At 44.9% G+C, this 18,067-nt stretch overlaps 1 protein-coding gene across 1 annotated transcript in view; it reads right to left on the bottom strand.

The window, feature by feature from the left end:
- The window catches only part of RUFY3 (RUN and FYVE domain containing 3), a 355,495-nt gene extending 342,078 nt beyond the window's left edge, over positions 1–13,417 (bottom strand). The window contains exon 1 of the mRNA XM_085640989.1: positions 13,005–13,417. Coding sequence (XP_085497115.1) covers positions 13,005–13,392 — 388 coding nt within the window. The 5' untranslated portion in view covers positions 13,393–13,417. The remainder of the gene's footprint in view (positions 1–13,004) is intronic.
- Between the last annotated feature and the right edge of the window lie 4,650 nt (positions 13,418–18,067).

Here is an 18,067-nt window from a genome sequence, read left to right as displayed (position 1 = left end):
CAAGGCCCAGATAACCAAACATTTTCTGCTGCTTTTGAGTCACAAAAGTGATGCAAACCTGTCCAATTTGTTTTTTTCTAAATGTACCTTTCAGCGCAAAACTTTAGTTCCCTCAAAGAAATGCATAGAAGCGCTTAGTTTTGCATTACTCTGCAAAGAGGGGTGTTGAATGGGTTGCAGGTGTTAAAAAGGAGAAATTATTTTATTTCTCCAAACTGTTCCAACCTGGCACGTGTGTTGCACTGCAACAGGGTTATTGCATGGGTTGTATATGTGCGTTCTCATGCAACCACCCGTGTTTTTTTATGGAAAAACCCTATTTACTTACAATAGGCAGGGTTTCGTGCCAAGATTAATGCCATTTTGAAACAGGCATGTAAAGGAGAAATGTTTTTACTTCTCCTAATGTTTCCCACTTTGCTTGTGTGCTGCACTGCACAGCATACATCTGAATAGGGACAAGCTTTAAAGTTAGTCTATGCATAGTATTTTGTACTGAAAAGGTGCCCTTCCCGTACAAAACAAATGCAAGACTCATGCAGATGCCCTTGCAAAATGTTGCAAATGTGTGTGCATGGCACTCAGCAGCCTGATTGTGCATTGCCACTAGGAAGAGAGGAGGAGAGTCCCATATCTCTGTAGATATGGTGCATTTCTTTCATCTCCTTTTCACGAGACACGGTGCAGCAAATTTGGTTGCTGTGCTGCATTTTGTAACATCTTTTATTTGATCTTTTTATCAATTATCTAGGTCCAAGGTTTCAAGATGTTTGCAGGAGGGGGGGGATGTTATACTTGTGCTTTGGCTCTGCTTCTCTATATAGTCTGGGAACTCCTTGGTGACTTGCAATATCTTTATAATGTATGGCATGGAAAACTTTATCCTATTATTAATACTACTTGTGATTTAACAATGCCTCCAATATTCGTATGGTCTCCTGGTTGGTAGTTTTTCTGAGCTGTATTCCATGTCCATTCTGATGGACATGAACAGTGAGTTCCATCTGGAGTGCATGCAGGTGCGGCTGAGTGTTTCTTACACGCTCTGCAACACTAATGTGCAGCTAAACTCCATGTGACATGTGCCCACCATGGCATCATATTTGAATACATTTTTTTATATTCTTTAGTTTTGACAGTTTTATATCTCATAAACTCAACCCGACGTATTGGAGTGCTTTACAAGAGCACCAGTTGCTTTAAACAGTGTCACATTTATTTATTTATTTTAGACACACAGAAATTAAGCGATTTGCCCGGAATCCAAGGATTTTGAGCCAATGCCAAGGCTCATGTCTACAGCACATCCTCTACTATTATACCTCACACTCGTCACCTAACATGTCCAATAAAGGTCAAACCACAAAACCACCCTTTTTAACCATGCACCAAGCAGCTGATACAAATTTGGAGCATCTATATCTTTGTCACTGGTATGGAGCAGTGTATAAATAATGAAACCAGACAACCAGAAATGTGATTTAGACCTTGCGAGGGACAGGCTCCTTGCTACGTAAAAAAACAGTACAATTCTATACAATCGTTTTCCAAGTCTAATATACATTTTATGAATTCTAACATTGTGTCCCAAACTACAATTGTTTTTATGATTTAATTTTATCTTGTTTCTAGGTTCATTTATATTTAATGTTGCCCTGCCTTGCGTTTTTAAATCTAATCTGGAGTTCATGCATTCCTGAAAGTGATTCCCAGCAACACACCTGCATTTTAATTTCCAGATGCAATACCAATATGAACTTCTTACTTTTACTCTAGTTCAGGTTGCATGTGTTATACTTGTGAATTGTACAGTTCCCAGCCACTTATTGGAACACAAATCATCACATTCTGAAATTGGAGTGTTTAAATGGAAGAGAAAGTGGGATTCATAATTGTCATAACAACAATGCTAAGTATGTTTCTTAAGAAATATTTATTCTTAACAGGAGCACACTTTAGCTTACATTCTGTGTTTCTACGGAGACAAACAATGCGTGGATTGTACTAAGTATTTCTTTTAAAATCTCCTTTTCACCTCCATACTCCCAAGGACAATTGGGGGGGGCAAGCTTCAAGATGGGGGTACCGGGCCGTGCTGCCCCACCCCCCGTGGCTACAGCCCTGGTGGGGTGTCATGGACTGCTTGGCAAATGTACTCTGCAGATGAACTGTGCACAAATAGCAGCAATGACACTATTAAACAAGTTTATTGCTAAGTGGTGATTGTGATTTTCCCAGTTCAACATAAGGAGACTAAAATAAAAACATGGCGAACAGTGTGTGTCACTAGGCAGAGGAACACAGAGTGGAATGCAGTTATGACAAATAAGCATTTCATCCTCTTTAAATCTGATAAAACCACCATTTATCTGCGTGATAACAGTCGCAATTATTTGGGCTCCTCAAGTCAATTTCCTTTGTTTCAGGCGCTACACAAAACATTCACTACAATTACATTGTTTGGATGCAATAAAATGTTTTCTGCTGATTGGAGGGAGGTATAAGATCCATGTGGTAAAATGTAAAGCATGCACTGTACTCAATCAAATAGTTCTCCTTCAAACGAGTGGTTGGTCTAAAACTTTTTAAAGAACTAATAAAAATGAGGTTGCTCTTACTGCTACTCTGATTCATCAAGTGACTGAAAATTCTACCTGGCAAACTGACAGACCAATCGCTCTTGAGGTATCTCTTGGCAGCATTGGGTCTGTGAAGAACGGGGTTTTAATTAAGATTTCACTGAATAAAACCAATTTTTCTTTCAACAGGAGATTTGAATGTCGGTCAAACCAGCACCAATTCTCTCATAGAGAAAAGATCACATAATGTGCGACGTTTTTTTTTGCGCTCTGGAACGCGGACACACACACTAGAAGAAAACCATTGAGTACCTGTGAAAAGGTTATTTATCTACGGATGCAAAAGTGCATTTCTTCATTACAGACATCAGCCACAAAATCACTGACTTGCACAAGGTCTCACCAAATATCCTGCTTATGCCCTTGAAATAATGAGGCCGACGAAGTCCAAGTAACAATCAAGTTACAATGAGAAATATAAAAGTGAGGTGCCATTTTGCTTCTACTCAACTAACAAAACAGGCCATAATGGGCAGCACTATGATGGCAAAAAGCACGGGCTGTCACTTGTAACTGGAAAGTACCTTGGAATAGTGGTTGGACCTACATTTGCAGGTTTAGGGAACAGAGTGAAAATGAACATCTGCACCCATAGCAATTGCCCCAATCAATTCATACAAGCCTTGGAGTCAGGAACTGATGGGAGAGAGAGATGCATCACGAGATAGAGCTGTGAGGTGACTGAGGAATAAAAACATCTAAAAGCCTGCCCTATTACAACCTACGAAAAGAAATGAGAAGGGCCAGTACAACTGTACAAATTGGGGTTGATCCATAGTCAACTGGAATTCTGGGAAATATAATTCAATGCAACACAATCATAACTCAAAATGACGGAATTCAAACCTCTAAATGGTCCTCTGGGTCCTCGGAGTTCTTGACTAGCATGGACGCATTTTATTATTACTTTATATAACCAGATACAGGAGTCACTCGTCTGTAGAGCATGGAAGTCTACAAATGCTGCAAGAACTACAGTACGCTATGTATTGGTTACAGGAATGATTAAAAACGTCAAACTCTTAGTTTGAGTCAGTAATGCAGATGTCATGAAGGTCGGGTTGTCGGAGCCAGATATGTGGTCTGAAGCATTGGTTTGAACATTTGTGGGGCAAATTGAATCATTAACTCAAATGGATGATGAGAGTAATTTCATTAGGCCGCTGTGATTTTATACACAAATGCACGCACCTTGTATTTTTAAAGCCAACATTTATCAAGCGCATCCTATGCGGTCAGTGTTGTAAAGCCTATAATGCACATTATCTGCACTAAGTATATGGACGGCCAATGGAACAGCCGTTTAACCAAATGAAATGGCCTAGAAACAGAGAAACAGAGTCTAGGCCCAAGTCTATGCACAAAGAGGACAGATTTCTGGCAAAGGCTCCTTTGGAAGCCTAAAATACACCTTTCTCCTCAGAGCACAATGGGCGATTGAGAAACAGGGCTGGAGAAGAGAACCTCTGCATGGTTCTAAAAGGTGAAGTGTCCCAGCCTTCAAGACGCTTAGCTGCAGAAATGGAAAAAAAAGGATCCAAGAAATAGGAGTACGCATTCTCTTGGCGCTGGTGTTAAAAAGAGCTACGAGGTTGTCAGTAGCTCCTTCTTGCGATATCCAATGATCCCTCCTGAATCACATGGTGGCTGCCGTCTTCTACTAAAAGGAGGTGATAAATGAAACAGTGAGCCCCTTGCTCATCAATGTTCCTAATGTCAGATTAGGAAACACCAATGTGGAGTACTGAAGATGTCGCTGCAGTTTTCACTAATCACAGATACAGAGAATAAAAAAGGCTGCAGGAGCAGAACACATCATGCCATTAACAACGACTGTATCTGACTGACCCAGAGAGGTACGAGGCAACATTGCCTCTAGCGCAAGAAGTACCTAGCGTACTCCAACGCGAAAGAAGTACCTAGCGTACTCCAACCCCTCGTATAACACACACAAAGCCACTGGAAAAGGCCCACACAACCAATCGCCACAGTCCTGAAACCTATCCCTCCCTCGTGTGAAAACCCAGTCTGTTCTTGCCCACCGTAGGATGGGCGTGAGGAGGGTAGCATCTGGTGTGGGAGCTGATGAAAGTGACCCTTCTTCGTTCCTGTGGGAGGCAGCAAGACAGATGGAGCTATCCAAAACCAGCCTATCACACAGCCTGTGAGAAAATCAATCACCAAAGAATCCCCCGGCACCACTCTTTTGGGTTTCCTTTACAAAAGAGTGCATCATGTCACATCGCTCACCAAACCTCTACATAAAGCAGTGCCACTTATACAAATTTATCACAAATATCCTCACAAACGCAAAAAAACTTTTCAGTAGCATGTCAGAAAATCTATTTGATTGTGTGGGTTTCTCAAGAGACACTGCAGCAGTAGGTTTGAAATGCTCGATGTGTTCTCATTTTTTATATCAAACTAAATTTCTTTGCTTCTACAAAACACATTTTAGCTTGAGCTTTGGAAGAGAACTTATCACATATTTTGCCACAAATTAGGTAGATGTCCGTGGACAACCACCTGTGTTCATTCTAGGGAAGGGGTGTACGATCGGTCGCATGCCTAGTATTGCTGTCACTTGTGACGAGCTTCTCTTGCAAGTTGTGGTGAATTTTAGGAACGAACTTCGTACTCCGTCAAAAAAAAAAAAAAAACATGCTTGCAAATTGTGCGTGTATTGTACTTTTCAGTCAATTTTTAATTTCAACAGAGATCAACAACATGCCCCTTACACAAAGAGGGCCTTTGCACGGACAGCACCCTTGCCAGAACCAAATATGACATCCCTTAATCCTCTGCCTTTTATCCAAGTTGTAGCCAGTAACTTGAGATATACAAAGAGCAAACCGATAGCTCGATTAACTGAGCAAATATGTGTTTTCTTTGCATCCTGGGACTTGTAATCATAGATTTATGGTGAGGAGAAACGAAACTGTAAGTACTAAAAAAGCAAAGAGAATGGTAGATCTTTTTTCCCCCACACTTTTATATGGCGCAAACTCGGCCCCTTTGCATGAGCACCGGTTACATAACACAAGGGTAGATTAATGTAAGCATGGGTGATTTACCCAGAATCACGAGATTTTGATTTGACGCTGGGACTCAAATCGTGCTCCCCAGTTCCAATGCCATAATGCCACATCGTCTCCCTTAATAAAATACCAGTAATCAAGTATTACAGTAGTTTTGTAATTGCAACATTGTGAACAGAAAAATGTGAGACGTTTCAAGTCTAGAAAACAATAATTGGAATTTAATGTTATAGAGGTTCAGCAGCTTCAACTTTTCAACGGAGGCCTTCCTGCCTGTCTGTCTGCTGTCCTGTCCAACCTTTTCAGCCTTAACTGGCTGTGGTCTTCTCCAACATTTTCTTCCTTGCTGCTGCTCCTAAGTACAATTTTTCAGGGGGGGGGGGGGGGGGGGGCTAGGAGCTATTGTATTTAAGGCAGGCCTTGGCTGATGGCACAAACTTCGCTACTCATGCCCCATTTTCACTTGACTCACCCTCAGCTTCTTCCTGTCAGTGCTAAGCTGTAGATGACGAGGGATAGGGGGTGTTAAGGAGATTGGAGGGGGAGAGGAATTTTAATGAGGCGTCTGCAGCTTGAGCAAGAAAAGAGCATGATTAAACACAGTGCAGGCTGAATTGCAGGAGCCATTACAGAAGGTGACTTGTGCATGATCTGCACGCAGGCAACTCCTTGTGCCTCTACAAATGTCAACTCCCTAGGCCTGGCTTACCTGTACTAAAAGCCGGTCCTGCCCTTACACATTCCCACATGAAAGTCACAGACGTAGGTGCTTGCCATAGGCAGATTGCTGTGAGATACATCCAGTGATGGGTTGGGAGTTTCGCTCCTCACATTGTACTTAGGTGTGAGTGGAATGTTTCATTACGCCAGCGGAATTGGTGTAACTTAGCGACTATAATTCTGCCAATCGTCATGGTGGGGAATTTTTTCCCACAAGGCTCCAGAAATGCAAGCGAGATTTGGCGTCCCCTAGCGCCATTTTCTAAAGTGGGCAGTCGCTGAGAGGGAGCTGCTTCTCGAGTAGATTTTCTACTTGAGCGCCAGTAAAATCAACTGAATGGCTGCACGCTATTGTGCACCGCACGGTGCAGTTGGCACTTATTTTTCTGCGCTGCTCACACTACAGGTCTTAACTTCTAACGCCAGCAGCATGACATACATATTTATACTCGTTGGCGAAACTTCACAGAGTTTTTATGTAACTTCACAGAATTCCACAGGGTAAAACTCAAGAGTTCCACCCACCCCTAATTGTACCGTAATTGCAATTATATATTATTTACTACGACCAAGGCCCTGAAAACATTTTACAGCAAGTAGCATGCTACTTTGATACCCAAGAAAAGTGGTTAATCCAGTGTTTTTTTTTTTTTAATCATTGTTGGTTAATGTGATTAGTCTGGTGCTCTCAAGCAGACCACTCCATGCGCCTGTTTCTTAGTTGCAAGCTGTATTAATTGGAGTTGAGTGTGATCTGTTGTGGGGGCTACTGAGTTCATACATGATTGGTGGGGTAAATAGATAGGCTAGAAGAAATGAAAACAGATTGTTTTTTCTATCACATTTGCTCCCACAACATATGGTGTAGATGGGTAGGGTATATGAGGGGGCCAGGTCGCCCCATTCAGAGCGACTGCTTGATCTTCCTTAAAAGATGGAACTTTTGTTTTCCACAAAAAAAGGCACATTATCAAACCTGACAACCAACTATTTATCCAGTTTCACAAAATATTGCTAGACTTGATTTTTAGGTCTCACCTAGCGTTGCAGCGCCAATGCTCTGCTAGACATATTGAGGTAGAGGAGATTTTACAAAGGGACTTGAAGCCCCGCCCCTCATTTTCATTGGGTCGCGTCAGCATTTATGGTAAACGCTGGATTCCCATTGAAAAGGAGGCTATTTGGTTACTGCCACTTCTCCTTTTCGTTCGGTCCATCCGGACTGGATTGTCTGCTTCACGGCTGTCGTGAAGCTATTTCTTATCTTTAGGAGGCGTGTAGTGAGGATCATCTTTCCGAAGTTAGTCCCCGTGGCCTTTCATTTATTTTTTACTTAATGGGACGCCCACATGCCTGCCTACAGAGAACACCCCTCCCACCTCCCAAACAGTATCGAGTGGCGATCCCTGTGGCTCGGGAAGCACTTTTTTTTTTGCATTCTTTAACAATAGGGGGTGGGAGCAGCCTAGCTTCAAGAAAGGAATTCAGAGACCTCAGGTCCTGGCAGGGAGGTAGAGAGCCAAAAGTCTCCACAGCGCACAGCAGAGAGTAAGCCATACCAAGCATGGCAAGCGTTTAAAAAGCTTTGCTTGGTCGGTTTCGCATGTTAACGGGCTGTGCTTCAGGTGAAACTGGCCCTAGCATGCTAAGGAACTGATAATCCACAAGAGATCATCTCGAGCTGTGCATGCAAGTTTAACTGTACATGTAGATGCGGGGAGGTGGGTAAATGGGGTAAGAAAAGCACGCCTTGAGTCCTTGGGCTGCGGTCGCTTGTCGCTGACAGAATTGTGGCCCGGTGGGAGTGAGAGTACCAAGCCTTCAGCAAGGCTTTTCACTCGCAAATTAAAAGCAGATAAAACCGGTTTCTTCTCGTTGTGCAATCCCCTCTCTAAAGAGGGTTGCTAGCAACTGTAATATCGTACCCGCGATAGCCGAGTTCTACAACATGGTGAGTGAGTGTCCTTTACTCCACTGCTGGAGCAGGTTATGTGTCTGCTTGGACAAATCATGAGGGGCGAAGGGGGGGGGGGCTGAGGGACTGTGCGCCAAGAAATGGAGACGTTACACAAGGCGATATCAATGCTATTGTATTTTCCCTCTGTGGCACTACGCAGCAATAATAAGTCATGTGCTGGTGTTGACATTTCCCTCTGCTGGAACTGGCATGTCACTAGAACTTTCACCAGACTTGCGTGTGCTTCTTCATACTAACATGTAAATGGCTTATTGTTTCGTAACCATTTTATATTGGTAATCAGTTCCGTTTCATTCCCCTACTATCTCATTTTCTCCACTCTTCCACTTTCTCTCCTCTATTTCTCTCTCTCTCTACACGATCTTCCTCTTTTCACTTTCTAACTCTCCTTCTCGCCTTCCTTTCTTCCACATGAAAGCCGATGCGCTGGTATAGATCCACACCAGAGTGCACGAGGTCACGAGCGGTGACCTCAGAGGGTTGGGCGCTGGGAAACAACCCAAGACATTTACATTGTGGACTATCAACATTTTATTTAGGGTGAGGACTCGTGCAGGTTAAAAGCTATCTTTACAAGTATTTCTCGGTATTTTGCTGCTCATCTGATTATATGAAAGGAACATGCTAGGCCTCAAAAGCTGATACATACACCTTATTAGCACTTAGTTCGCCGGGCCCATTAAATGCCCAAGTGCCAACAACCTACACGATTTCAGTCGGACGCTCTTCACGGGCAAAGTAGGGTCAGTGGGCTTTTTTTTTTAGAGCTTTTGAACACTGCGCGCACATTGTTTAGGGCAAACCCACCTTTGTAGTGTAAATTTTCACTAGTGGCAAAAATATAATACGTTTTTTAAAAAGGGTTTCCCCACAGTTGTATGGCTGTTTGGGGCAACATTCAGCCTTTCTAGTTAGAACAGATGTTCCCCTGTCATGGGGCTGGTGTTGCACTTGCACTAGCGATGCACTGACCTCATCCCACAGGTCAGTGTTTGGAAATACACTGCTGTAAGAGCTCGATGACCATCCAGACCGATGATTGGCGGAAGTATTAACAATCTGCTAAATAAGCTAAAATGCAGCAGCACACGTGCTGCAGAAAAGTCCTTTCCGAGACAAATAGCCAAACTGTGGGGTTCTCTTCCCTCGCGTGTTCACAGCCTTTCCATCTCATTTCGCAGAAAAGAAAAAAAAAAAAAGAAGAAGAAGAAGACTCGAGGGTGGCGAAACTCCTTTTTTGTGATTTTTTTAAATGAGGTAAATACATTTTTAAAAAGTGTGCAAATTAGAAAGAAAACTGGCATACAGAGATGCTAGGGGATAGGTAGACGTATAGTAGGGTGTAGACGTACAGTAGGGTATAGATAGACAAGGGGTGGAGGTAGTAGAGGATAGGCACTTGGGTAGAGGTGCAAAGGATTCGTCAGAGCGCAGTAGCGCGTCCTGTGTGTCGTGGGTTCTAGTGCCAAGAGGGAAATAGCCCAGGGCGTCTGATTGAATTATAAAATGCACTAGTAATCAGAGTTTCGTTGGCCCTTCTGGGCCGCAGTGCCACTGTACCTGCTGTACAAATGGACACTACGCCCCTGGGCAGAAGCCTGGGTAAAGAGAATAGAACTGGAAGGAGGAGAGAGACAACAGATGAGGAAAGGGTTGGAGAGGGGGAGGTTCAATCCAAAAACAAAATAAAGGGTGTAAACGGAGAGTAATTAAGAGGTGTGGGGGTTTCAATCAAAGGGAAATAACGGATCCATTTGGCCCCGGAAGAAAAGGCCAAAGGGACCTTTTCGACTTGGAGGAGGTTCGCTGGGCTAGAATGGATTTAACATCCTGGTGATTCGACTGACTTTGGGGATAATTATAAAAAGGGGGCTCATGGAGATAGCTTCCCCCGCTCACAAAACTCACACTAGTACAAATGCGATAGATTTCGCAGTTACAACAAAGTGAGCTACTGTCCTTTTGCATTACACCATTTGATTAATGCTTCACAGAGGAAAAAAAAATGACATTTACAATGCCAATAGCTCAAAATGTCATTGCAAGACCTATTGCATTGTAAATGCTTGTTTTTTTTGTCAACAGGGCCGGATCGCTACATTTTAAATACTATTTTACAAATTACGCAGTCACTGAAAAAAGTGCAAATGCCAAATAAAGGCAGGTTGTTTTCACTGACATTTTTCAGGACACCTCATAAAATATGTCTTTACTTCAAAACAAGGACTGTCATAGTAGATCCACCCACATAATCAGTTGAGGTAGAAAACTACATAGACAGCGTGTCTGGCTCTCTATTAAGCATATACAGTATTAACAATTATAAGATGGTCAATTTGCACAAGGGGTGTTCCCTAACAGGGAAAAACCTGCACATCAACATAAACAATTAACATACAGAGTCAGTGACGTGAAAAAAATAAATGAAAATATGCTGCAAGTACAGCGGGGTGCTTGGCTAGCTAAAAGCACCCACCACCCAAGAGTGCTTATTCAGCAAGTTGAGGAAACAACCTGCCAATTTAACTACCAAAGAACAAAAGCTAATACAGCACACCCTTTTATCACACGCGAGGACTCGACGTATCATGGTCTGGAAGCTCTTTTGGTAATTTTAACTCATAGTCTACTATGTATACCACCGATGCAGGAGGGTTTTGACTGGCTTCCCGTATTTTGCTCCAGTTTGGCTTCCCCATCTGGGATGTGTTCACCGTATCAGTGATTGTTTTTTTAGTGCAACTGTAACAACATATTAGGTTACGGGTGACGTGAGCCTTCATTTGTTCTTCATTATTGGGGTACACTTTCTGCTCACCACAGTGTTCTACTAGTGGTGACTACCCTGACTTCAGTCCATTACGTTGTGTGGATTCCGTATTTAGTGCTTATCAACCCTCCATTACTTCTGATTTGATTCTGGATTTTATAGAATCATCTGATAGCCGTGAGAAGGTCTGAGTACTGACTAGTACAGACGAAACACGTGTTGGCTGTTCTTTACATTGGAAATTGGTCTGAAATTAAATAAAAAGAACGTTTTCTACTGAAGCCACGTGGACTGTTCATCATGTCTTGTTTGATATTGGACTGCCATATATGACTCGGTGATTTGTGGATTGTCTTGTTGAATTAATACCGGTCCTCAATACTGTTTTTCGTGTAGGACCTATTCACACAGACTAAGGGTGTGCTGTATTAGCTTTTGTTCTTTGGTAATTGTAAGATGGTATCACAAGGCATTCAATTAGGAGCCTTACATCTGAAAACCACAAGCTCGCCTGAGGCAGTATCTCATGCATAGGCCTGCCCACCAGACTTCATTGGCAGCAACTCCCAAAGTATAACTCTGAATGCAATGTTCGACTGTATGCGGGCCTTCAAAGGAACATACCTGCCACTGATAAAAAGAGAACTGGATAACCTGTGCTCTGAGCCTGGACTGATGTTCTACGCTGAAAGGAATAGAGTATTATATTGCAGCATTTATATAGATCTTACTACACTTTTGTGGGTCGCTGAAGTGCTTGGCTACATGCATAGCATACTACACTGTGTAGGGTGCGGGTTGGAAGGATGTTGTCTTTGTTTTGATACTATGTAGGAAGTGCTTCCATGTTGTGCATGTTGATCACCATGGTGAGGTTATCATGTTATGGGACACAGTGGGGAGCATTGTGGTGGATGATGAAGTGAGAGACAGAAGTGTGTTGACATTTTGGAGGACAATAGCCAATTATTTCCTAAGAGCAGCTACCAACGACAATGAAGCTGAAAGGGTAGTAAACAAACATTGCCAGCTCTGCCCCATCTAAATGGGAGACAAATATTTTCATGAAGAAATTGATTATTTTGCTCAATTCTCTATAATGACCTAAACTCTGAGCAGTCAGTAGAAGACTAAAGAACGTCTCCTTTTCCACCCTCCACATTTCAACATCTGGAGACGTCATACTTTTTGTAACAAGCGAAAGCGGATTTCATGGGGGAAACATGCATAGGATTGGTACTTTTGGATAGTGTACACTGTTAATGAAAAGTTAATCTCCCACAGTGTGTCCAAAGCATCCTTACTGCATGGTGCTCTCGCTAACTACGCCGAGTATCTGTGCAAAAAATAAGCAATCTGGTTGCCTGCCTTCTTCTGAAAACACCCCACCCAAAGCAGCACGCCTCTATAATAGTATCATAGTGACAGATTTCCGACTCTAGCATCTATCGCGGTTTATGGCGACATCTCTTGATATTGTGACTGAGGCTTTAAGAAGACCCTTTCGAACCAAAGTGCTTAAAACGTACTTAACTACAATAAGGTTTCCAATCTATTCAACTTATTTATTTCCTAAGTTTAATTCAGATGCTCTGGAAACACGGTCTCTTGTCGTGCGCTGGCAGGTGCCAGCAGTGGGGAGGAGACAATGCAAGATGACACTGAGCTGAGGCAGCACAGCATACATGTGACAGCTCTGTGCGCACGAGGGTCTGTCTGCTCTGCCCTCTTTTCTGTCCGATGATAATTGAAGCAATTGGAGTCCTCGGTCGCTCAGATCAAGGACTAATTCATGTCCCCAACGATGCCATGTGGGACCCACAATGTGCCCCCAAGAACCCGTCCCCTGCGGTACTCACACTTCTTGGACAGCGCCGCTCGGTCGCCGGGTGCCCCCGGGTAGTTCATCATCATCATCAGAAGCGGTAGATTTGAGGAGGGAGACAGGGGGGAGTCCTCGTCCCCCACCGCTGCCGTCCGTCCGCCACTGAGCTCCGGGCTGCTCCCCGACGCTGCCTGCGGCGGGCGCTGGCGGGCCCCAGGGTAGAGGAAGACGGGCGGGGGCAGTGGTGACACCGGGGAGTCGCTCCGGGCGCCGGGTCCCTCGTCGTGGTCCCCTGGCACAAGTGGGTCCCCGCGTCGCCGCTGGCCGCCCACCATGGTCGCTCCGCTCCAGCCCTCCAGCGGCCGCGGGGACTCCGCCATCTTCAGCTCCGCTTCCTGCCTGAGCTCCCAGGCTGCAGCCATGCCCCGCCCCCGGAGCGCCGCGCCCACCCCCGGCCTACGAGTAAACACAAAAGTCCGGCTCCGACACTACCCTACCTATGGCAGGGGTGGAGCCTGCACTTCCCAAATCTCACGTCCCGTTCCTTATTTCATTACGACAAAAAGCGCTGTCCTTCATCGGCAAAGAAGAAAACAATGAATGTTTTCTTTGTTCTTCAATTGTCAAATGTAAAAACAAATCTGTTAGTAGACTGGTATGGATAAGCAGTGTCTGCTAATGTAAAAAGAAACAGCACCTCGTAGAGAAAACATATGTCACAGGCGAAAAGCTGTCATATTTAAAAGGTCAACAAACACCTTCGTTTGAGCGACAGACCATCATTTTACCACTCATTTGTTGACAAGTTATTTGATGTTACCAGTACACCACATTCACCCGCTCCATAAACGTCAATGAAACGGTAGAGTTATAATGACTGGGATTTCAAAACTACAAATGTGGGTGAACGGGGACGCAGCTCAGACCACTGACAGTTTAATGTGTGTGAAAAAGGCCGCTTTATTGAAACAGGTGCGCATCACAACATTAAACTAGGCATACCGCCTTACAAAATTAAAACCTAACTAAACACTTTTGTCTCCTACTATTTCTACCCCCCCACATCTGTAATGTTGCTCTTGCTGTTCAATGATACCCAGGAGGCAAGCAGGAGTTGTCACTTGTATTTATTTAATTACAATTCTCTACAACGAGAGAGCGTCGGGCAGAGAGCTCCGTTCGCTCTAATCTTTTGCGCCTTATCGCGCATTCAGTTCACGCATGCCCAGTTGTGTCCAACATGGCCGCCCTACGCATTTGCATGACGACGTAGTGCGCGTCAACTAGACCGCAACACTACATATCTCCCCTCTTTATTATAACATGAAAACCATTATACAGCTACCCTGTGACAGTTCACTCAAGTTCAAAGTCTTTAAACTTGGATGGTCTCACCACCGCTCGGCCTGCTCTGGTGCGTCTTACCGGGGTCGTACGTTCTTCCTGCCCACTGTCTTCGACTGGGCTCCCCTTTCTTTCTTCTTGAGTACTAGGTCTTTCTCTTCCTCCTTTCTCGCTCTCTTCCCTTGGCCGTTCCTCCATCGTTGGCTCTTCTCGTACCTTCCTCTCGCTGTTCAGGTTACCCGCGGCAGTGTCTCATTCCTCCCCTTGTGGGGCATCTACAACTTCTCTCATGTCCTCCTGTTGTGATGTTCCTTCGTTGTCTTCACGAGGCCACTGTAAAATTTTGTTGCATTTAGACATGCGGTCTTGGGACCATACATGTCCGTTGCTGAGCATTGTAGCTCTCGATCGTAAACTTCTTCCACTTGTAGGGGTGGTGAGTATTTGCTATCGCCCTTCCTTTTGAGTACCGCTAACTTTACTCTGACCCACTCTCCTTTTTCTAGGGCTGTCTTTTTCACATTTCTCCTGCGGTTGTAATATTCTGTGTAGATCCTCTGTGCTTTCTCCATGTTGTGTTGCACTACTGCTGAAGACCACTTGCTCGTGACTGTCTTTTCTTTCCATGCTAAATTGTCCTTGGTGAAGGGCTGTCTTCCTCTCAGAATTTGAAACGGGCTGTACCCTGTGCCCGTGGGGGTGATGCGATAGGCCCATACCATGCTTTGTAGTTCCTTTTCCCAGTCTTTACCCATGGATATGGCTGCTTGGATGGAGCCCATTATCACCCTGTTGAACCTTTCTACTTGTCCGTTGCTAGCAGGGTGGTATACCGCCGTGTGTTTGAGCTTTATGCCATTTCTCTCCGCAAATTTAACCCATTTGTCTGAGGTGAACTGGGGCCCGTTATCACTAATGATGGCTCTGGGAATACCTTCTCTAAGGAAAACCGATGTGAGGAACCGAAGTATGGTGTCCGTGTCCATCTCCTCTTGAACGTGTATCTCTGGCCACTTTGAGTATTTGTCCACTATAACACACATGTACTTCGGAGTCCCTTGGTTGTCTAGTACTGGTCCCAGGATGTCCACCGCCACTTCTTCCCATGGGTTACTGGGGTTCGTGAACTTTCCTAGAGCTGGTCTCATCGGCTTCAAGATTTTGTCGGCTCCTTGGCATTGTTCACAGTCCCTTACGTGTCTCTCCACTTGTAGGTCTATTCCTGGCCACCAATACGATTGTTTGGTTCTCGCTTTAGTCTTCACGATTCCTAGGTGACCTTCGTGAAATAATATTAGTAGGTGAGGTATCAATTGCGCTGGTGGGACCACTCTGTCCCCTCGGTACACAAACATACCGTCATCTCCCACCGATAGCTCTTCCTTGACTTCATAAAATTGTCGGAGTTGTTTCGTCTGTTGTTTCTTGTCGGGCCACCCGTGAACTATGCATCTCTTGATTTCCTCTAAGTCCTTGTCCGCTTTGTATGCTTCCTTCCATTCTTGTTTACTTATTACCCGTTCTGGATCTTCAGCCAGGGCCACCATTTCGTCGTCTTCCCCCGTGCTGTTGTTGGCGCTTTCCATGGCTGAAGCCCTGCTGAGATAGTCTGCTATCTTGTTCCGTGATCCCGGTATGTACTCTACATCATAACGATATTCCAAAAGTTTTAGTGTCATTTTTGCTATGCGGGGTGTCGCGCTTGCGTGCCCACTTGATGTCAACACCTTAACTAATGGTTTGTGGTCCGTTTTGAGTAGAAACCTCGTGCCCCACAGGAACTGGCGATACTTTCCCATGGCCCATACCACAGCCAACATTTCCTTCTCGATCACACTGAACTTTTGTTCTGAATTCGTTAGGGCCCGGGATGCAAAGCTTAGCGTCTCCTTCGTGCCGTCGTTTCTCTCTTGCATGAGAACCGCTCCTAGTCCTTTTTCGCTCGCGTCTGTCATCAATATCGACTTTCCTAGTGGATCGTACCCTTGTAGAGGGATCGCTTGGCCGATTTCTCTTTTTACGGTGTCAAACTCTTCCTGTGTCTCTTCCGTCCATTTGAATGACGTTTTCTCTCTCGTGAGCTGTCTCATGTGGTACGTTTTTGTGGCAAAGTGTTGGACAAATTTACTGTAATATTCTGCCATTCCGAAAAAGGATCTCACCTCTTCCTTAGTGGTGGGTGAAGGAGCCTCGCAGATGGCTTTTACGTTTGCTCTTTTGGGTGTTATTCCCTGTTCTCCGATCTCATGCCCCAGGTAGGTGACTGACGACATGCCAAAACGGCACTTCTCCCACTCGGCTGTTAGTCCATTCTTCTCCAGGGTCCTCAGTACTCTGCCCAGCTTCTCGTCGTGGTCTTCCCGTTCCTTTCCCATCACTAGGATGTCATCTTGGAAGTATTGTACTCCCTCTATGTCTCTGAACAGACGGGCCATTCGTTTTTGAAAGACCGCTGCTGCTGAGGCCAGGCCAAAGGGCATGCGGCAGAACTGATAGCATCCGAATGGCGTAATGAATGACGTCAGTTTCCTACTCGTGTGGTGTAGGACTACCTGGTGATACACTGACTTGAGATCGATGGTGGAGAACCACTTCACTCCTTTGGTCCGTTCCAGCATCTCCTCTATGCGTGGGAGCGGAAACTTCTCCACTATGATGCACTTATTTAGTTCTCTGAGGTCCACACATAGGTGCACCTTGCCCGTTGGTTTCATTGCCACCACTAATGGTGCCAGCCATTCTGCACTGTCAATGGGTTCGATGATTCCTTCTTCCTGGAGTCTGTGTAGTTCTCGTTGCACCGCCTCCCTCACCGCGAGCGGTATGTGTCTCACTTTGTGTGCCACGGGCTGGGCATTCTCTTTGAGCTCGATTTTGTGAGTGAATCTTTCCAGCTTCCCTATCCTCTCTCCAAATATTTTCTGATATTCGCTTCTCATTCCATCTGCCTTAGACCATCTGCCATCTGATTTCATTAACACCTGTGTGTCTCCTCCCGGGTTCAGTTGCATTCCTAATTCTCCTTGGTCCGTCCATCCTAGAACCGGGTGTCCTTTCTCTGCGACGTACAATTTGCATTGAGCGCTGCGTTCTTTGAATTTGAAGGGTAGTCTCCGGAACCCTACCATAGGAATGGGTTCCCCAGTGTATGTAACTGGTCGTATGTCGGGAGGTTCCAACTGCGGGCCTAAGACAGGCTCAAATTTCTCTTCCCACACGGACTTTTGGATGATAGTGTATGGGGACCCAGAGTCCGCCACTATCGTGATTCCTACTCCTCCAATTAGTATGTCACACTGGGGTTTGCGTGAACGTCTACAGTCAATACCTAACACTTGGCCATCCACGCAGAGTACGTTGTCTTCTTCCTCTGGTTCCTCTTCACCCTGGTCTTGTTCCTGCACCACGTACTTCACTGTGCGCTGCTTCCACTTCCTTCGGCAGACCTTCTCGTAGTGGCCCATCAGGCCACAAAACATGCACTTTGCTCTGAAAGCAGGACATCGTTTGTCTTGGGCCGCATGGTTCTGACTTCCACACCTGTAGCACCTTGACGTACCTTCCTTGTCCGCTTTCCCTGTCTGTCCTTGTTTCCCTTTCCATTTGTTCATTCCTTTGTTCTCTCCCGGCGCGGTTTTGCCTTTTCCGTATTGGTCGGCGTCTTCTACTCTATTTATCATCGGTCTCTGGACCTGTTCTCTCTTCGCCGCTTCTGCGCATCGCTTTGACAGTTCGGCCCTCTTTACCATGGCT

Source organism: Triturus cristatus, chromosome 2_2 (genome assembly GCF_964204655.1).
Source record: "Triturus cristatus chromosome 2_2, aTriCri1.1, whole genome shotgun sequence".
Classification (NCBI taxonomy): domain Eukaryota; kingdom Metazoa; phylum Chordata; class Amphibia; order Caudata; family Salamandridae; genus Triturus; species Triturus cristatus.
Note: the sequence above shows the minus strand (reverse complement) of the source record. Positions and strands in the feature narration are given on the sequence as shown.